Source organism: Pristiophorus japonicus, unplaced genomic scaffold (assembly GCF_044704955.1).
Source record: "Pristiophorus japonicus isolate sPriJap1 unplaced genomic scaffold, sPriJap1.hap1 HAP1_SCAFFOLD_160, whole genome shotgun sequence".
Classification (NCBI taxonomy): Eukaryota; Metazoa; Chordata; class Chondrichthyes; family Pristiophoridae; genus Pristiophorus; species Pristiophorus japonicus.
In genome coordinates this window covers 997,530-1,019,207 of record NW_027251278.1, presented here as the reverse complement: position 1 = coordinate 1,019,207, position 21,678 = coordinate 997,530, and the positions used below count along the sequence as shown (strand labels likewise).

The 21,678-nt window shown below is 58.4% G+C and overlaps 1 protein-coding gene across 1 annotated transcript in view; it reads left to right on the top strand.

Annotated features, from left to right (window-relative positions):
- Positions 1-21,678, top strand: part of mrpl2 (mitochondrial ribosomal protein L2) — a 134,234-nt gene that overhangs the window by 69,153 nt on the left and 43,403 nt on the right. The window contains exon 2 of the mRNA XM_070870672.1: positions 5,474-5,793. Within this exon, the coding sequence (XP_070726773.1) occupies positions 5,511-5,793 (283 nt within the window). The 5' untranslated portion in view covers positions 5,474-5,510. The remainder of the gene's footprint in view (positions 1-5,473; positions 5,794-21,678) is intronic.

Genomic DNA, 21,678 nt, shown 5'->3' with positions numbered 1-21,678 from the left:
GAACCCCCCCCCCCCTGGTACACACACCCCCTGAACCCCCCCCTCCCCTGGTACACACACCCCCCCCTCCCCTGGTACACACCCCCCTCCCCTGGTACACACACCCCCCTCCCCTGGTACACACCCCCCCTCCCCTGGTACACACACCCTCTGACCCTCCTCCCCCCCCGGGACGCGGTACCTGGGCCCGGGTTGTGGATGAGGCGGATCCCCGGCTCTCGGCCTGTCCCGGTGCCGCTCTGGACCTCGCTGTCCCTCAGTGTCGGTGTGTCGGTGTGTCGGTGGGGGGGTGGGTGTATATATGTGTGTGTGTGTGTCCCTGGGGGAGCTCTCCCGGTTTCTCTCTCTCGGTGTGTCCCGCTCCTGGTCTCGGTCTCTCGCGGACCCCTTTAAATTCAAAATGGCGGCGCTGCCGCTCCGCCGCGCTCCGGGGGGGTGACGTCACTGCCGCCAGCAGAAAGGGGCGGGGCCTCCGCCGGAAGTCAGCCGCTGACCGCGAGAGAACGCTCCAAAAAATCGGAATCAGCGGCTTCAGCCCCGGGGTAAGTGAGCGGGAGGGGGGCTCTCACCCCCCGCCCCGGGGTAAGTGAGCGGGAGGGGGGCTCTCACCCCCCGCCCCGGGGTAAGTGAGCGGGAGGGGGGCTCTCACCCCCCGCCCCGGGGTAAGTGAGCGGGAGGGGGGCTCTCACCCCCCGCCCCGGGGTAAGTGAGCGGGAGGGGGGCTCTCACCCCCCGCCCCGGGGTAAGTGAGCGGGAGGGGGGCTCTCACCCCCCGCCCCGGGGTAAGTGAGCGGGAGGGGGGCTCTCACCCCCCGCCCCGGGGTAAGTGAGCGGGAGGGGGGCTCTCACCCCCCGCCCCGGGGTAAGTGAGCGGGAGGGGGGCTCTCACCCCCCGCCCCGGGGTAAGTGAGCGGGAGGGGGGCTCTCACCCCCCGCCCCGGGGTAAGTGAGCGGGAGGGGGGCTCTCACCCCCCGCCCCGGGGTAAGTGAGCGGGAGGGGGGCTCTCACCCCCCGCCCCGGGGTAAGTGAGCGGGAGGGGGGCTCTCACCCCCCGCCCCGGGGTAAGTGAGCGGGAGGGGGGCTCTCACCCCCCGCCCCGGGGTAAGTGAGCGGGAGGGGGGCTCTCACCCCCCGCCCCGGGGTAAGTGAGCGGGAGGGGGGCTCTCACCCCCCGCCCCGGGGTAAGTGAGCGGGAGGGGGGCTCTCACCCCCCGCCCCGGGGTAAGTGAGCGGGAGGGGGGCTCTCACCCCCCGCCCCGGGGTAAGTGAGCGGGAGGGGGGCTCTCACCCCCCGCCCCGGGGTAAGTGAGCGGGAGGGGGGCTCTCACCCCCCGCCCCGGGGTAAGTGAGCGGGAGGGGGGCTCTCACCCCCCGCCCCGGGGTAAGTGAGCGGGAGGGGGGCTCTCACCCCCCGCCCCGGGGTAAGTGAGCGGGAGGGGGGCTCTCACCCCCCGCCCCGGGGTAAGTGAGCGGGAGGGGGGGGCTCTCACCCCCCGCCCCGGGGTAAGTGAGCGGGAGGGGGGGCTCTCACCCCCCACCCCGGGGTAAGTGAGCGGGAGGGGGGCTCTCACCCCCCGCCCCGGGGTAAGTGAGCGGGAGGGCGGGGCTCTCACCCCCCGCCCCGGGGTAAGTGAGCGGGAGGGGGGCTCTCACTCGCCGCCCCGGGGTAAGTGAGCGGGAGGGGGGCTGTCACCCCCTGCCCCGGGGTAAGTGAGCGTAGGGGGGGGGCTCTCACCCCCCGCCCCGGGGTAAGTGAGCGTAGGGGGGGGGGGCTCTCACCCCCCGCCCCGGGATAAGTGAGCGGGAGGGGGGCTCTCACCCCCCGCCCCGGGATAAGTGAGCGGGAGGGGGGCTCTCACCCCCCGCCCCGGGGTAAGTGAGCGGAGGGGGGGCTCTCACCCCCCGCCCCGGGGTAAGTGAGCGGAGGGGGGCTCTCACCCCCCGCCCCGGGGCAAGTGAGTGGGAGGGGGGCTCTCACCCCCCGCCCCGGGGCAAGTGAGTGGGAGGGGGGCTCTCACCTCCCGCCCCGGGGTAGGTGAGCAGAGGGGGGCTCTCACCCCCCGCCCCGTGGTAAGTGAGCGGAGGGGGACTCTCACCCCCCGCCCCGGGGTAAGTGAGCGGGAGGGGAGCTCTCCCTCCCCCCCTCTTCCCTCTCCCTCCCCCTCTTCCCTCTCCCTCCCCCTCTTCCCTCTCCCTCCCCCCCTCTTCCCTCTCCCTCCCCCTCTCTTCCCTCTCCCTCCCCCTCTCTTCCCTCTCCCTCCCCCCCTCTTCCCTCTCCCTCCCCCCCTCTTCCCTCTCCCTCCCCCCCTCTTCCCTCTCCCTCCCCCCCTCTTCCCTCTCCCTCCCCCCCTCTTCCCTCTCCCTCCCCCCCTCTTCCCTCTCCCTCCCCCCCTCTTCCCTCTCCCTCCCCCCCTCTTCCCTCTCCCTCCCCCCCTCTTCCCTCTCCCTCCCCCCCTCTTCCCTCTCCCTCCCCCCCTCTTCCCTCTCCCTCCCCCCCTCTTCCCTCTCCCTCCCCCCCTCTTCCCTCTCCCTCCCCCCCTCTTCCCTCTCCCTCCCCCTCTCTTCCCTCTCCCCTCCCCCTCTCTTCCCTCCCCCTCTCTTCCCTCTCCCTCCCCCCCACTCCCCCCTCCCTACTCACTCCCCCCTCCCTCCCCCACTCCCCTCTCCCTCCCCCTCTCTTCCTCTCCCACCCCCTCTCTTCCCTCTCCCTCCCCCTCTCTTCCCTCCCCCTCTCTTCCCTCCCCCTCTCTTCCCTCTCCCCTCTCCCTACTCGCTCCCCCCGCCCTACTCGCTCCCCCCGCCCTACTCGCTCCCCCCGCCCGACTCGCTCCCCCCGCCCTACTCGCTCCCCCCTCCCCGCTCGCTCCCCCCCTCCCCGCTCCCCACTCCCCCCTCCCTGCTCACTCCCCCCTCCCCCCCGCTCACTCCCCACTCCCCCCCTCCCCCTCCCCGCTCACTCCCCCTCCCCCTCCCCCTCCCCGCTCACTCCCCACTCCCCCCCGCTCACTCCCCCTCCCCGCTCACTCCCCACTCCCCCCCGCTCACTCCCCACTCCCCCCCTCCCCCTCCCCGCTCACTCCCCCCTCCCCCTCCCCGCTCACTCCCCACTCCCCCCCGCTCACTCCCCACTCCCCCCTCCCCCCTCCCCGCTCACTCCCCACTCCCCCCTCCCCCTCCCCCTCCCCACTCCCCCCGCTCACTCCCCACTCCCCCCCTCCCCCTCCCCGCTCACTCCCCCTCCCCCTCCCCCCGCTCACTCCCCATCCCCCTCCCCGCTCACTCCCCACTCCCCCTCCCCGCTCACTCCCCACTCCCCCCTCCCCGCTCACTCCCCACTCCCCCCTCCCCCTCTCAGCCCCGTGGCAACATCTGAAAACACAGCATCAGTTTCCACGTGTACGCTGACAACACCAGCTCTCCTTACCCCCAGTTCTCTCGACCCCTCCACGGTCTCTAAATTGTCAGACTGCTTGTCCCACATCCAGTACTCGGTGAGCAGAAATTTTCTCCATTTGAATATTGGGAAGACCGAAGGCATTGTTTTCAGGCCCCACCCCAAACTCCGTTCCCCAGCCCCCGACTCGATCCCTCTCCCCAACGCCTGTCTGACTGAACCAGACTGTTCGCAACCTTGGTGTCATATTTGATCCTGAAATGAGATTTCGACCACATGTTGGCAGCATTAACTAAAACCGCCTATTTCCACCTCCGTAACATCGCCCGTCTCCGCCCCTGCCTCAGCTCATCTGCTGCTGAAGCCCTCATCCGTGCCTTTGTTACCACGAGACTGGACTATTCCAACGCACTCCTGGCTGGCCTCCCACATTCCACGCTACGGAAACTTCAACTCTTTCAAAACTCAGCTGCCCGTGTCCTAACTCACACCGAGTCCCACTCACCCATCACCCCCTGTGCTCACTGAACCCATGTCCTAACTCGCACCGAGTCCCGCTCACCCATCACCCCCTGTGCTCACTGCCCCGTGTCCTAACTCACACCCAGTCCCACTCACCCATCACCCCCTGTGCTCACTGCCCCGTGTCCTAACTCACACCCAGTCCCACTCACCCATCACCCCCTGTGCTCACTGCCCCGTGTCCTAACTCACACCGAGTCCCGCTCACCCATCACCCCCTGTGCTCACTGCCCCGTGTCCTAACTCACACCGAGTCCCGCTCACCCATCACCCCCTGTGCTCACTGCCCCGTGTCCTAACTCGCACCGAGTCCCGCTCACCCATCACCCCCTGTGCTCACTGCCCCGTGTCCTAACTCACACCAAGTCCCGCTCACCCATCACCCCCTGTGCTCACTGCCCGTGTCCTAACTCGCACCGAGTCCCGCTCACCCATCACCCCCTGTGCTCACTGCCCGTGTCCTAACTCACACCGAGTCCCGCTCACCCATCACCCCCTGTGCTCACTGCCCCGTGTCCTAACTTGCACCCAGTCCCACTCACCCATCACCCCCTGTGCTCACTGCCCCGTGTCCTAACTCTCACCCAGTCCCACTCACCCATCACCCACTGTGCTCACTGCCCCGTGTCCTAACTCACACCGAGTCCCACTCACCCATCACCCCCTGTGCTCACTGCCCCGTGTCCTAACTCACACCGAGTCCCGCTCACCCATCACCCACTGTGCTCACTGCCCCGTGTCCTAACTCACACCAAGTCCCGCTCACCCATCACCCCCTGTGCTCACTGCCCCGTGTCCAAACTCGCACCGAGTCCCACTCACCCATCACCCCCTGTGCTCACTGCCCCGTGTCCTAACTCACACCAAGTCCCGCTCACCCATCATCCCCTGTGCTCACTGCCCCGTGTCCTAACTCACACCGAGTCCCGCTCACCCATCACCCCCTGTGCTCACTGCCCCGTGTCCTAACTCACACCGAGTCCCGCTCACCCATCACCCCCTGTGCTCACTGACCCGTGTCCTAACTCACACCCAGTCCCACTCACCCATCACCCGCTGTGCTCACTGACCTACATTGGCTCATTATGTGGCAATGCCTCAATTTTAAATTCTCATCCTTGTGTTCAGATCCCTCCATGGCCCTTGCCCCCTCCCTATCTCTGCAACTTCCTCCAGCCCTACAACGCTCCCTCTGCGCTCCTCTAATTCTGCGCTCCTCTAATTCTGCCCTCCTGAGCATCCCTGATGATAATCGCTCCACCATCGGTGGCCGTGCCTTTTGTTGCCTGGGCCCCAAGCTCTGGAACTCCCTCCCATCACCTCTCTTTCCTCCTTCAAGCCACTTTTCAAAACCTACCTCTTTGACCAAGCTTTTGGTCATCAGCCCTTTTGTGCCCCGGGTGTTAAATTTTGTTTAAAACGTTCCTGTGAAGCGACTTGAGATGTTAAAAAGGTTGTATAAATGCCAGTTGTTTTGGGAGCGGGTAGGGGCGGGGTGTGCTGTCGATGTTACTGGGGTGTCTGTTCTCACAGTTTGCTCCCATTCTCTTGTGCAGGGACGATCGCAGTTGGCATTGAGCAGCCCCCATCGCCATGGCAATGGCGGCCCTCGCTCGGGGCTTGGCGGCCCTTGCCGTGACTCCTGGCCCCGCCAGTCCCCGGTGCCTCCGTGTGTTGGGATGGGCCCGGCCTTGCCCCCTCTCCTCGCTGGCTGCCCGGGAGGGCTCCTTTGCCTCGGTGAAGCGTGTCCGGCAGGAGTGGCGTGGGATCGTCGCCTCCGGCGCCCTGAGCAACAACCGACGCGACTGGAAGGAGTGCACCAAGTACACGGTGCGGCCCATCGGCATGAGGAAGACCGGGGGCCGGGACCACACGGGTACGTCACAATCTCCACCCACCCCAGCCACCAGCACTGGAGCAATCGCCGCAGGGCGCCCCGGGGGGGAAAAGGGCATAGACTGGGCTTGTATCCCTGGAGTTCGGAAGTTTGAGGGGGATCTAACTGTGGTGGTTCATATGCTGAGAGCAGTTGGTGGGCCGGATAGAGAGAAACTTGGGGCGGGGGGCAGGGGGGGATCCAGAACAAGGGACGTAACCTTCAAATTAGAGCCAGGCCGTTCAGGGGTGATGTCAGGAAACAGGAAATCTGGAACAGGATGTCGGAATCTGGAACCCTCCCCCACAAAGGGCACTGGGATTCTGGAACTCGCTCCCACAAAGGGCAGTGGGATTCTAGAACACTCTCCCACAAAGGGCAGTGGGATTCTAGAACTCGCTCCCACAAAGGGCAGTGGGATTCTGGAACTCTCTCCCACAAAGGCCAGTGGGATTCTAGAACACTCTCCCACAAAGGGCAGTGGGATTCTAGAACTCGCTCCCACAAAGGGCAGTGGGATTCTAGAACTCTCTCCCACAAAGAGCAGTGGGATTCTAGAACACTCTCCCACAAAGGGCAGTGGGATTCTGGAACTCGCTCCCACAAAGGGCAATGGGATTCTAGAACACTCTCCCACAAACGGCAGTGGGATTCTGGAACTCTCTCCCACAAACGGCAGTGGGATTCTGGAACTCGCTCCCACAAAGGGCAGTGGGATTCGAGAACTCTCTCCCACAAAGGGCAGTGGGATTCTGGAACACTCTCCCACAAAGGGCAGTGGGATTCTGGAACTCGCTCCCACAAAGGGCAGTGGGATTCGGGAACTCTCTCCCAAAAAGGGCAGTGGGATTCTGGAACACTCTCCCACAAAGGGCAGTGGGATTCGGGAACTCTCTCCCACAAAGGGCAGTGGGATTCTAGAACACTCTCCCACAAAGGGCAGTGGGATTCGGGAACTCGCTCCCACAAAGGGCAGTGGGATTCTGGAACTCTCTCCCACAAAGGGCAGTGGGATTCTGGAACACTCTCCCACAAAGGGCAGTGGGATTCTGGAACACTCTCCCACAAAGGGCAGTGGGATTCTGGAACTCTCTCCCACAAAGGGCAGTGGGATTCTGGAACTCTCTCCCACAAAGGGCAGTGGGATTCTGGAACACTCTCCCACAAAGGGCAGTGGGATTCTGGAACACTCTCCCACAAAGGGCAGTGGGATTCTGGAACTCTCTCCCACAAAGGGCAGTGGGATTCGGGAACTCTCTCCCACAAAGGGCAGTGGGATTCTGGAACTCTCTCCCACAAAGGGCAGTGGGATTCTAGAACTCGCTCCCACAAAGGGCAGTGGGATTCTGGAACTCTCTCCCACAAAGGGCAGTGGGATTCTGGAACTCTCTCCCACAAAGGGCAGTGGGATTCTAGAACACTCTCCCACAAAGGGCAGTGGGATTCTGGAACTCTCTCCCACAAAGGGCAGTGGGATTCTAGAACTCGCTCCCACAAAGGGCAGTGGGATTCTGGAACTCGCTCCCACAAAAGGCAGTGGGATTCTAGAACTCTCCCCCACAAAGGGCAGTGGGATTCTAGAACTCGCTCCCACAAAGGGCAGTGGGATTCTAGAACTCGCTCCCACAAAGGGCAGTGGGATTCTAGAACTCGCTCCCACAAAGGGCAGTGGGATTCTGGAACACTCTCCCACAAAGGGCAGTGGGATTCTGGAACTCTCTCCCACAAAGGGCAGTGGGATTCTAGAACTCTCTCCCACAAAGGGCAGTGGGATTCTGGAACTCTCTCCCACAAAGGGCAGTGGGATTCTAGAACTCTCTCCCACAAAGGGCAGTGGGATTCTAGAACTCTCTCCCACAAAGGGCAGTGGGATTCTAGAACTCTCTCCCACAAAGGGCAGTGGGATTCTGGAACACTCTCCCACAAAGGGCAGTGGGATTCTAGAACTCGCTCCCACAAAGGGCAGTGGGATTCTAGAACTCGCTCCCACAAAGGGCAGTGGGATTCTGAAACTCGCTCCCACAAAGGGCAGTGGGATTCTAGAACTCTCTCCCACAAACGGCAGTGGGATTCTAGAACTCGCTCCCACAAAGGGCAGTGGGATTCGGGAACTCTCTCCCAAAAAGGGCAGTGGGATTCTGGAACACTCTCCCACAAAGGGCAGTGGGATTCGGGAACTCTCTCCCACAAAGGGCAGTGGGATTCTGGAACTCGCTCCCACAAAGGGCAGTGGGATTCTGGAACACTCTCCCACAAAGGGCAGTGGGATTCTGGAACACTCTCCCACAAAGGGCAGTGGGATTCTGGAACACTCTCCCACAAAGGGCAGTGGGATTCTGGAACTCGCTCCCACAAAGGGCAGTGGGATTCTAGAACTCTCTCCCACAAAGGGCACTGGGATTCTAGAACTCGCTCCCACAAAGGGCAGTGGGATTCGGGAACTCGCTCCCACAAAGGGCAGTGGGATTCTGGAACTCTCTCCCACAAAGGGCAGTGGGATTCTGGAACACTCTCCCACAAAGGGCAGTGGGATTCTGGAACTCGCTCCCACAAAGGGCAGTGGGATTCTGGAACACTCTCCCACAAAGGGCAGTGGGATTCTGGAACTCTCTCCCACAAAGGGCAGTGGGATTCTGGAACTCTCTCCCACAAAGGGCAGTGGGATTCTAGAACACTCTCCCACAAAGGGCAGTGGGATTCTGGAACTCTCTCCCAGAAAGGGCAGTGGGATTCTGGAACTCGCTCCCACAAAGGGCAGTGGGATTCTGGAACTCGCTCCCACAAAGGGCAGTGGGATTCTGGAACTCGCTCCCACAAAGGGCAGTGGGATTCTAGAACTCTCTCCCACAAAGGGCAGTGGGATTCTGGAACTCGCTCCCACAAAGGGCAGTGGGATTCTAGAACTCGCTCCCACAAAGGGCAGTGGGATTCTAGAACTCTCTCCCACAAAGGGCAGTGGGATTCTGGAACTCGCTCCCACAAAGGGCAGTGGGATTCTAGAACTCGCTCCCACAAAGGGCAGTGGGATTCTAGAACTCTCTCCCACAAAGGGCAGTGGGATTCTGGAACTCGCTCCCACAAAGGGCAGTGGGATTCTAGAACTCGCTCCCACAAAGGGCAGTGGGATTCTAGAACTCTCTCCCACAAAGGGCAGTGGGATTCTAGAACATTCTCCCACAAAGGGCAGTGGGATTCTAGAACTCTCTCCCACAAAGGGCAGTGGGATTCTAGAACTCGCTCCCACAAAGGGCAGTGGGATTCTGGAACTCGCTCCCACAAAGGGCAGTGGGATTCGGGAACTCGCTCCCACAAAGGGCAGTGGGATTCGGGAACTCGCTCCCACAAAGGGCAGTGGGATTCTAGAACTCTCTCCCACAAAGGGCAGTGGGATTCTAGAACACTCTCCCACAAAGGGCAGTGGGATTCTAGAACTCGCTCCCACAAAGGGCAGTGGGATTCTAGAACTCTCTCCCACAAAGGGCAGTGGGATTCTAGAACACTCTCCCACAAAGGGCAGTGGGATTCTAGAACTCGCTCCCACAAAGGGCAGTGGGATTCTAGAACTCGCTCCCACAAAGGGCAGTGGGATTCTGGAACTCGCTCCCACAAAGGGCAGTGGGATTCTAGAACTCGCTCCCACAAAGGGCAGTGGGATTCGGGAACTCGCTCCCACAAAGGGCAGTGGGATTCTAGAACTCTCTCCCACAAAGGGCAGTGGGATTCTGGAACTCGCTCCCGCAAAGGGCAGTGGGATTCTAGAACTCGCTCCCACAAAGGGCAGTGGGATTCTGGAACTCGCTCCCACAAAGGGCAGTGGGATTCTGGAACTCGCTCCCACAAAGGGCAGTGGGATTCTGGAACTCGCTCCCACAAAGGGCAGTGGGATTCTGGAACTCGCTCCCACAAAGGGCAGTGGGATTCTGGAACTCGCTCCCACAAAGGGCAGTGGGATTCTGGAACTCGCTCCCACAAAGGGCAGTGGGATTCGGGAACTCGCTCCCACAAAGGGCAGTGGGATTCTGGAACTCGCTCCCACAAAGGGCAGTGGGATTCTAGAACTCGCTCCCACAAAGGACAGTGGGATTCTAGAACACTCTCCCACAAAGGGCAATGGGATTCTAGAACTCGCTCCCACAAAGGGCAGTGGGATTCTGGAACTCGCTCCCACAAAGGGCAGTGGGATTCTAGAACTCGCTCCCACAAAGGGCAGTGGGATTCTGGAACTCGCTCCCACAAAGGGCAGTGGGATTCTGGAACTCGCTCCCACAAAGGGCAGTGGGATTCGGGAACTCGCTCCCACAAAGGGCAGTGGGATTCTAGAACTCTCTCCCACAAAGGGCAGTGGGATTCTAGAACTCGCTCCCACAAAGGGCAGTGGGATTCTGGAACACTCTCCCACAAAGGGCAGTGGGATTCTAGAACACTCTCCCACAAAGGGCAGTGGGATTCTGGAACTCGCTCCCACAAAGGGCAGTGGGATTCTGGAACTCGCTCCCACAAAGGGCAGTGGGATTCGGGAACTCGCTCCCACAAAGGGCAGTGGGATTCTAGAACTCTCTCCCACAAAGGGCAGTGGGATTCTGGAACTCGCTCCCACAAAGGGCAGTGGGATTCTGGAACACTCTCCCACAAAGGGCAGTGGGATTCTGGAACTCGCTCCCACAAAGGGCAGTGGGATTCGGGAACTCTCTCCCACAAAGGGCAGTGGGATTCTAGAACACTCTCCCACAAAGGGCAGTGGGATTCTGGAACTCTCTCCCATAAAGGGCAGTGGGATTCTGGAACACTCTCCCACAAAGGGCAGTGGGATTCTGGAACTCTCTCCCATAAAGGGCAGTGGGATTCTGGAACACTCTCCCACAAAGGGCAGTGGGATTCTGGAACACTCTCCCACAAAGGGCAGTGGGATTCTAGAACACTCTCCCACAAAGGGCAGTGGGATTCTGGAACTCTCTCCCATAAAGGGCAGTGGGATTCTGGAACTCGCTCCCACAAAGGGCAGTGGGATTCTAGAACACTCTCCCACAAAGGGCAGTGGGATTCTGGAACTCTCTCCCATAAAGGGCAGTGGGATTCTGGAACTCGCTCCCACAAAGGGCAGTGGGATTCTAGAACACTCTCCCACAAAGGGCAGTGGGATTCTAGAACACTCTCCCACAAAGGGCAGTGGGATTCTGGAACTCTCTCCCACAAAGGGCAGTGGGATTCTGGAACTCTCTCCCACAAAGGGCAGTGGGATTCTGGAACTCTCTCCCATAAAGGGCAGTGGGATTCTGGAACTCGCTCCCACAAAGGGCAGTGGGATTCTAGAACACTCTCCCACAAAGGGCAGTGGGATTCTAGAACACTCTCCCACAAAGGGCAGTGGGATTCTGGAACTCTCTCCCACAAAGGGCAGTGGGATTCTGGAACTCTCTCCCACAAAGGGCAGTGGGATTCTGGAACTCGCTCCCACAAAGGGCAGTGGGATTCTGGAACTCGCTCCCACAAAGGGCAGTGGGATTCTGGAACTCGCTCCCACAAAGGGCAGTGGGATTCTGGAACACTCTCCCACAAAGGGCAGTGGGATTCTAGAACTCGCTCCCACAAAGGGCAGTGGGATTCTGGAACTCGCTCCCACAAAGGGCAGTGGGATTCTAGAACTCGCTCCCACAAAGGGCAGTGGGATTCTGGAACTCGCTCCCACAAAGGGCAGTGGGATTCTGGAACTCGCTCCCACAAAGGGCACTGGGATTCTAGAACTCGCTCCCACAAAGGCCAGTGGGATTCTGGAACACTCTCCCACAAAGGGCAGTGGGATTCTAGAACTCTCTCCCACAAAGGGCAGTGGGATTCTGGAACTCGCTCCCACAAAGGGCAGTGGGATTCTGGAACTCGCTCCCACAAAGGGCAGTGGGATTCTAGAACTCTCTCCCACAAAGGGCAGTGGGATTCTGGAACTCGCTCCCACAAAGGGCAGTGGGATTCTACAACTCGCTCCCACAAAGGGCAGTGGGATTCTAGAACTCGCTCCCACAAAGGACAGTGGGATTCTGAAACTCGCTCCCACAAAGGGCAGTGGGATTCTAGAACTCTCTCCCACAAACGGCAGTGGGATTCTGGAACTCGCTCCCACAAAGGGCAGTGGGATTCTGGAACTCGCTCCCACAAAGGGCAGTGGGATTCTGGAACTCGCTCCCACAAAGGGCAGTGGGATTCTGGAACTCGCTCCCACAAAGGGCAGTGGGATTCTAGAACTCTCTCCCACAAAGGGCAGTGGGATTCTGGAACACTCTCCCACAAAGGGCAGTGGGATTCTGGAACTCGCTCCCACAAAGGGCAGTGGGATTCGGGAACTCTCTCCCAAAAAGGGCAGTGGGATTCTGGAACACTCTCCCACAAAGGGCAGTGGGATTCGGGAACTCTCTCCCACAAAGGGCAGTGGGATTCTGGAACTCGCTCCCACAAAGGGCAGTGGGATTCTGGAACACTCTCCCACAAAGGGCAGTGGGATTCTGGAACACTCTCCCACAAAGGGCAGTGGGATTCTGGAACTCTCTCCCATAAAGGGCAGTGGGATTCTGGAACTCTCTCCCACAAAGGGCAGTGGGATTCGGGAACTCGCTCCCACAAAGGGCAGTGGGATTCTGGAACTCTCTCCCACAAAGGGCAGTGGGATTCTAGAACTCTCTCCCACAAAGGGCAGTGGGATTCTGGAACTCGCTCCCACAAAGGGCAGTGGGATTCTAGAACACTCTCCCACAAAGGGCAGTGGGATTCTGGAACTCTCTCCCACAAAGGGCAGTGGGATTCTAGAACTCTCTCCCACAAAGGGCAGTGGGATTCTGGAACTCTCTCCCACAAAGGGCAGTGGGATTCTAGAACTCGCTCCCACAAACGGCAGTGGGATTCTAGAACACTCTCCCACAAAGGGCAGTGGGATTCTAGAACTCGCTCCCACAAAGGGCAGTGGGATTCTAGAACTCTCTCCCACAAAGGGCAGTGGGATTCTAGAACATTCTCCCACAAAGGGCAGTGGGATTCTAGAACTCGCTCCCACAAAGGGCAGTGGGATTCTAGAACTCGCTCCCACAAAGGGCAGTGGGATTCTGGAACTCGCTCCCACAAAGGGCAGTGGAATTCTAGAACTCGCTCCCACAAAGGGCAGTGGGATTCTGGAACTCGCTCCCACAAAGGGCAGTGGGATTCTGGAACTCGCTCCCACAAAGGGCAGTGGGATTCTGGAACTCGCTCCCACAAAGGGCAGTGGAATTCGGGAACTCGCTCCCACAAAGGGCAGTGGGATTCTGGAACTCGCTCCCACAAAGGGCAGTGGGATTCTAGAACTCTCTCCCACAAAGGGCAGTGGGATTCTAGAACACTCTCCCACAAAGGGCAGTGGGATTCTAGAACTCGCTCCCACAAAGGGCAGTGGGATTCTAGAACTCTCTCCCACAAAGGGCAGTGGGATTCTGGAACTCGCTCCCACAAAGGGCAGTGGGATTCTGGAACTCGCTCCCACAAAGGGCAGTGGGATTCTGGAACTCGCTCCCACAAAGGGCAGTGGGATTCTGGAACTCGCTCCCACAAAGGGCAGTGGGATTCGGGAACACTCTCCCACAAAGGGCAGTGGGATTCTGGAACTCGCTCCCACAAAGGGCAGTGGGATTCTAGAACTCTCTCCCACAAAGGGCAGTGGGATTCTCGAACACTCTCCCACAAAGGGCAGTGGGATTCTAGAACTCGCTCCCACAAAGGGCAGTGGGATTCTAGAACTCGCTCCCACAAAGGGCAGTGGGATTCTGGAACTCGCTCCCACAAAGGGCAGTGGGATTCTAGAACTCGCTCCCACAAAGGGCAGTGGGATTCTAGAACTCGCTCCCACAAAGGGCAGTGGGATTCTAGAACTCGCTCCCACAAAGGGCAGTGGGATTCTAGAACTCGCTCCCACAAAGGGCAGTGGGATTCGGGAACTCGCTCCCACAAAGGGCAGTGGGATTCTAGAACTCTCTCCCACAAAGGGCAGTGGGATTCTGGAACTCGCTCCCACAAAGGGCAGTGGGATTCTAGAACTCGCTCCCACAAAGGGCAGTGGGATTCTGGAACTCGCTCCCACAAAGGGCAGTGGGATTCTAGAACTCGCTCCCACAAAGGGCAGTGGGATTCGGGAACACTCTCCCACAAAGGGCAGTGGGATTCTAGAACTCTCTCCCACAAAGGGCAGTGGGATTCTGGAACTCGCTCCCACAAAGGGCAGTGGGATTCTGGAACTCGCTCCCACAAAGGGCAGTGGGATTCTAGAACTCTCTCCCACAAAGGGCAGTGGGATTCTGGAACTCGCTCCCACAAAGGGCAGTGGGATTCTGGAACTCGCTCCCACAAAGGGCAGTGGGATTCGGGAACTCGCTCCCACAAAGGGCAGTGGGATTCTGGAACTCGCTCCCACAAAGGGCAGTGGGATTCTAGAACTCTCTCCCACAAAGGGCAGTGGGATTCTAGAACTCTCTCCCACAAAGGGGAATGGGATTCTAGAACTCTCTCCCACAAAGGGCAGTGGGATTCTAGAACTCTCTCCCACAAAGGGCAGTGGGATTCTAGAACACTCTCCCACAAAGGGGAATGGGATTCTAGAACTCGCTCCCACAAAGGGCAATGGGATTCTAGAACTCTCTCCCACAAAGGGCAGTGGGATTCTAGAACTCTCTCCCACAAAGGGCAGTGGGATTCTAGAACACTCTCCCACAAAGGGGAATGGGATTCTGGAACTCGCTCCCACAAAGGGCAGTGGGATTCTGGAACTCGCTCCCACAAAGGGCAGTGGGATTCTAGAACTCGCTCCCACAAAGGGCAGTGGGATTCTGGAACTCGCTCCCACAAAGGGCAGTGGGATTCTGGAACTCGCTCCCACAAAGGGCAGTGGGATTCTGGAACTCGCTCCCACAAAGGGCAGTGGGATTCTGGAACTCGCTCCCACAAAGGGCACTGGGATTCTAGAACTCTCTCCCACAAAGGGCAGTGGGATTCTGGAACTCGCTCCCACAAAGGGCAGTGGGATTCTGGAACTCGCTCCCACAAAGGGCAGTGGGATTCTGGAACTCTCTCCCACAAAGGGCAGTGGGATTCTGGAACTCGCTCCCACAAAGGGCAGTGGGATTCTGGAACACTCTCCCACAAAGGGCAGTGGGATTCTGGAACTCGCTCCCACAAAGGGCAGTGGGATTCTGGAACTCGCTCCCACAAAGGGCAGTGGGATTCTGGAACTCTCTCCCACAAAGGGCAGTGGGATTCTAGAACTCTCTCCCACAAAGGGCAGTGGGATTCTGGAACACTCTCCCACAAAGGGCAGTGGGATTCTGGAACTCGCTCCCACAAAGGGCAGTGGGATTCGGGAACTCTCTCCCAAAAAGGGCAGTGGGATTCTGGAACACTCTCCCACAAAGGGCAGTGGGATTCGGGAACTCTCTCCCACAAAGGGCAGTGGGATTCTGGAACTCGCTCCCACAAAGGGCAGTGGGATTCTGGAACACTCTCCCACAAAGGGCAGTGGGATTCTGGAACACTCTCCCACAAAGGGCAGTGGGATTCTGGAACTCTCTCCCATAAAGGGCAGTGGGATTCTGGAACTCGCTCCCACAAAGGGCAGTGGGATTCTGGAACTCGCTCCCACAAAGGGCAGTGGGATTCGGGAACTCGCTCCCACAAAGGGCAGTGGGATTCTGGAACTCTCTCCCACAAAGGGCAGTGGGATTCTAGAACTCTCTCCCACAAAGGGCAGTGGGATTCTGGAACTCGCTCCCACAAAGGGCAGTGGGATTCTAGAACACTCTCCCACAAAGGGCAGTGGGATTCTGGAACTCTCTCCCACAAAGGGCAGTGGGATTCTAGAACTCTCTCCCACAAAGGGCAGTGGGATTCTGGAACTCTCTCCCACAAAGGGCAGTGGGATTCTAGAACTCGCTCCCACAAACGGCAGTGGGATTCTAGAACACTCTCCCACAAAGGGCAGTGGGATTCTAGAACTCGCTCCCACAAAGGGCAGTGGGATTCTAGAACTCTCTCCCACAAAGGGCAGTGGGATTCTAGAACATTCTCCCACAAAGGGCAGTGGGATTCTAGAACTCGCTCCCACAAAGGGCAGTGGGATTCTAGAACTCGCTCCCACAAAGGGCAGTGGGATTCTGGAACTCGCTCCCACAAAGGGCAGTGGAATTCTAGAACTCGCTCCCACAAAGGGCAGTGGGATTCTGGAACTCGCTCCCACAAAGGGCAGTGGGATTCTGGAACTCGCTCCCACAAAGGGCAGTGGGATTCTGGAACTCGCTCCCACAAAGGGCAGTGGGATTCTAGAACACTCTCCCACAAAGGGCAGTGGGATTCTGGAACTCGCTCCCACAAAGGGCAGTGGGATTCTGGAACTCGCTCCCACAAAGGGCAGTGGGATTCTGGAACTCGCTCCCACAAAGGGCAGTGGGATTCTAGAACTCTCTCCCACAAAGGGCAGTGGGATTCTAGAACACTCTCCCACAAAGGGCAGTGGGATTCTAGAACTCGCTCCCACAAAGGGCAGTGGGATTCTAGAACTCTCTCCCACAAAGGGCAGTGGGATTCTGGAACTCGCTCCCACAAAGGGCAGTGGGATTCTGGAACTCGCTCCCACAAAGGGCAGTGGGATTCTGGAACTCGCTCCCACAAAGGGCAGTGGGATTCTGGAACTCGCTCCCACAAAGGGCAGTGGGATTCTGGAACTCGCTCCCACAAAGGGCAGTGGGATTCTGGAACTCGCTCCCACAAAGGGCAGTGGGATTCTGGAACACTCTCCCACAAAGGGCAGTGGGATTCGGGAACACTCTCCCACAAAGGGCAGTGGGATTCTGGAACACTCTCCCACAAAGGGCAGTGGGATTCTGGAACTCGCTCCCACAAAGGGCAGTGGGATTCTAGAACTCGCTCCCACAAAGGGCAGTGGGATTCTGGAACTCGCTCCCACAAAGGGCAGTGGGATTCTAGAACTCGCTCCCACAAAGGGCAGTGGGATTCGGGAACTCGCTCCCACAAAGGGCAGTGGGATTCTAGAACTCTCTCCCACAAAGGGCAGTGGGATTCTGGAACTCGCTCCCACAAAGGGCAGTGGGATTCTAGAACTCGCTCCCACAAAGGGCAGTGGGATTCTAGAACTCGCTCCCACAAAGGGCAGTGGGATTCTGGAACTCGCTCCCACAAAGGGCAGTGGGATTCTAGAACTCTCTCCCACAAAGGGCAGTGGGATTCTGGAACTCGCTCCCACAAAGGGCAGTGGGATTCTGGAACTCGCTCCCACAAAGGGCAGTGGGATTCGGGAACTCGCTCCCACAAAGGGCAGTGGGATTCTGGAACTCGCTCCCACAAAGGGCAGTGGGATTCTAGAACTCTCTCCCACAAAGGGCAGTGGGATTCTAGAACTCTCTCCCACAAAGGGGAATGGGATTCTAGAACTCTCTCCCACAAAGGGCAGTGGGATTCTAGAACTCTCTCCCACAAAGGGCAGTGGGATTCTAGAACACTCTCCCACAAAGGGGAATGGGATTCTAGAACTCGCTCCCACAAAGGGCAATGGGATTCTAGAACTCGCTCCCACAAAGGGCAGTGGGATTCTGGAACTCGCTCCCACAAAGGGCAGTGGGATTCTAGAACTCGCTCCCACAAAGGGCAGTGGGATTCTGGAACTCGCTCCCACAAAGGGCAGTGGGATTCTGGAACACTCTCCCACAAAGGGCACTGGGATTCTAGAACTCTCTCCCACAAAGGGCAGTGGGATTCTGGAACTCGCTCCCACAAAGGGCAGTGGGATTCTGGAACTCGCTCCCACAAAGGGCAGTGGGATTCTGGAACTCTCTCCCACAAAGGGCAGTGGGATTCTAGAACACTCTCCCACAAAGGGCAGTGGGATTCTGGAACTCGCTCCCACAAAGGGCAGTGGGATTCTGGAACTCGCTCCCACAAAGGGCAGTGGGATTCTAGAACACTCTCCCACAAAGGGCAGTGGGATTCTGGAACTCGCTCCCACAAAGGGCAGTGGGATTCTGGAACTCGCTCCCACAAAGGGCAGTGGGATTCTAGAACTCGCTCCCACAAAGGGCAGTGGGATTCTGGAACTCGCTCCCACAAAGGGCACTGGGATTCTAGAACTCTCTCCCACAAAGGGCAGTGGGATTCTGGAACTCGCTCCCACAAAGGGCAGTGGGATTCTGGAACTCGCTCCCACAAAGGGCAGTGGGATTCTGGAACTCGCTCCCACAAAGGGCACTGGGATTCTAGAACTCTCTCCCACAAAGGGCAGTGGGATTCTGGAACTCTCTCCCACAAAGGGCAGTGGGATTCTGGAACTCTCTCCCACAAAGGGCAGTGGGATTCTGGAACTCTCTCCCACAAAGGGCAGTGGGATTCTGGAACACTCTCCCACAAAGGGCAGTGGGATTCTGCAACACTCTCCCACAAAGGGCAGTGGGATTCTGGAACTCTCTCCCACAAAGGGCAGTGGGATTCTGGAACTCTCTCCCACAAAGGGCAGTGGGATTCTAGAACACTCTCCCACAAAGGGCAGTGGGATTCTGGAACTCTCTCCCATAAAGGGCAGTGGGATTCTGGAACTCGCTCCCACAAAGGGCAGTGGGATTCTGGAACTCTCTCCCACAAAGGGCAGTGGGATTCTAGAACTCTCTCCCACAAAGGGCAGTGGGATTCTGGAACTCTCTCCCACAAAAGGCAGTGGGATTCTAGAACTCGCTCCCACAAACGGCAGTGGGATTCTAGAACACTCTCCCACAAAGGGCAGTGGGATTCTGGAACTCGCTCCCACAAAGGGCAGTGGGATTCTGGAACTCGCTCCCACAAAGGGCAGTGGGATTCTAGAACTCTCTCCCACAAAGGGCAGTGGGATTCTAGAACACTCTCCCACAAAGGGCAGTGGGATTCTAGAACTCGCTCCCACAAAGGGCAGTGGGATTCTAGAACTCGCTCCCACAAAGGGCAGTGGGATTCTGGAACTCGCTCCCACAAAGGGCAGTGGGATTCTGGAACTCTCTCCCACAAAGGGCAGTGGGATTCTGGAACACTCTCCCACAAAGGGCAGTGGGATTCTGGAACTCTCTCCCACAAAGGGCAGTGGGATTCTGGAACTCTCTCCCACAAAGGGCAGTGGGATTCTGGAACACTCTCCCACAAAGGGCAGTGGGATTCTGGAACTCTCTCCCACAAAGGGCAGTGGGATTCTGGAACTCTCTCCCACAAAGGGCAGTGGGATTCTGGAACTCTCTCCCACAAAGGGCAGTGGGATTCTAGAACTCTCTCCCACAAAGGGCAGTGGGATTCTGGAACTCGCTCCCACAAAGGGCAGTGGGATTCTAGAACTCTCTCCCACAAAGGGCAGTGGGATTCTGGAACTCTCTCCCACAAAGGGCAGTGGGATTCTAGAACTCGCTCCCACAAAGGGCAGTGGGATTCTGGAACTCGCTCCCACAAAGGGCAGTGGGATTCTGGAACTCTCTCCCACAAAGGGCAGTGGGATTCTAGAACTCTCTCCCACAAAGGGCAGTGGGATTCTGGAACTCGCTCCCACAAAGGGCAGTGGGATTCTAGAACACTCTCCCACAAAGGGCAGTGGGATTCTGGAACTCTCTCCCACAAAGGGCAGTGGGATTCTAGAACTCTCTCCCACAAAGGGCAGTGGGATTCTGGAACTCTCTCCCACAAAGGGCAGTGGGATTCTAGAACTCGCTCCCACAAACGGCAGTGGGATTCTAGAACACTCTCCCACAAAGGGCAGTGGGATTCTAGAACTCGCTCCCACAAAGGGCAGTGGGATTCTAGAACTCTCTCCCACAAAGGGCAGTGGGATTCTAGAACACTCTCCCACAAAGGGCAGTGGGATTCTAGAACTCGCTCCCACAACGGGCAGTGGGATTCTAGAACTCACTCCCACAAAGGGCAGTGGGATTCTGGAACTCGCTCCCACAAAGGGCAGTGGGATTCTGGAACTCGCTCCCACAAAGGGCAGTGGGATTCTGGAACACTCTCCCACAAAGGGCAGTGGGATTCTGGAACTCGCTCCCACAAAGGGCAGTGGGATTCGGGAACTCGCTCCCACAAAGGGCAGTGGGATTCTGGAACTCGCTCCCACAAAGGGCAGTGGGATTCTGGAACTCGCTCCCACAAAGGGCAGTGGGATTCTAGAACTCTCTCCCACAAAGGGCAGTGGGATTCTAGAACTCGCTCCCACAAAGGGCAGTGGGATTCTAGAACTCTCTCCCACAAAGGGCAGTGGGATTCTAGAACACTCTCCCACAAAGGGCAGTGGGATTCTAGAACTCGCTCCCACAAAGGGCAGTGGGATTCTAGAACTCTCTCCCACAAAGGGCAGTGGGATTCTGGAACTCGCTCCCACAAAGGGCAGTGGGATTCTAGAACTCGCTCCCACAAAGGGCAGTGGGATTCGGGAACTCGCTCCCACAAAGGGCAGTGGGATTCTAGAACTCTCTCCCACAAAGGGCAGTGGGATTCTAGAACTCGCTCCCACAAAGGGCAGTGGGATTCTAGAACTCGCTCCCACAAAGGGCAGTGGGATTCTGGAACTCGCTCCCACAAAGGGCAGTGGGATTCTGGAACTCGCTCCCACAAAGGGCAGTGGGATTCTGGAACTCGCTCCCACAAAGGGCAGTGGGATTCTGGAACTCGCTCCCACAAAGGGCAGTGGGATTCTGGAACTCGCTCCCACAAAGGGCAGTGGGATTCTGGAACTCGCTCCCACAAAGGGCAGTGGGATTCGGGAACTCGCTCCCACAAAGGGCAGTGGGATTCTGGAACTCGCTCCCACAAAGGGCAGTGGGATTCTAGAACTCTCTCCCACAAAGGGCAGTGGGATTCTAGAACACTCTCCCACAAAGGGCAGTGGGATTCTAGAACTCGCTCCCACAAAGGGCAGTGGGATTCTAGAACTCTCTCCCACAAAGGGCAGTGGGATTCTGGAACTCGCTCCCACAAAGGGCAGTGGGATTCTAGAACTCGCTCCCACAAAGGGCAGTGGTATTCTAGAACTCTCTCCCACAAAGGGCAGTGGGATTCTAGAACTCGCTCCCACAAAGGGCAGTGGTATTCTAGAACTCTCTCCCACAAAGGGCAGTGGGATTCTAGAACTCGCTCCCACAAAGGGCAGTGGTATTCTAGAACTCTCTCCCACAAAGGGCAGTGGGATTCTAGAACTCGCTCCCACAAAGGGCAGTGGGATTCTAGAACTCGCTCCCACAAAGGGCAGTGGGATTCTGGAACTCGCTCCCACAAAGGGCAGTGGGATTCTGGAACTCGCTCCCACAAAGGGCAGTGGGATTCTGGAACTCGCTCCCACAAAGGGCAGTGGGATTCTGGAACTCGCTCCCACAAAGGGCAGTGGGATTCTAGAACTCTCTCCCACAAAGGGCAGTGGGATTCTGGAACTCGCTCCCACAAAGGGCAGTGGGATTCTGGAACTCGCTCCCACAAAGGGCAGTGGGATTCTAGAACTCTCTCCCACAAAGGGCAGTGGGATTCTAGAACTCGCTCCCACAAAGGGCAGTGGGATTCTAGAACTCGCTCCCACAAAGGGCAGTGGGATTCTAGAACTCTCTCCCACAAAGGGCAGTGGGATTCGGGAACTCGCTCCCACAAAGGGCAGTGGGATTCTAGAACTCGCTCCCACAAAGGGCAGTGGGATTCTAGAACTCGCTCCCACAAAGGGCAGTGGGATTCTGGAACACTCTCCCACAAAGGGCAGTGGGATTCTAGAACTCGCTCCCACAAAGGGCAGTGGGATTCGGGAACTCGCTCCCACAAAGGGCAGTGGGATTCTGGAACTCGCTCCCACAAAGGGCAGTGGGATTCTAGAACTCTCTCCCACAA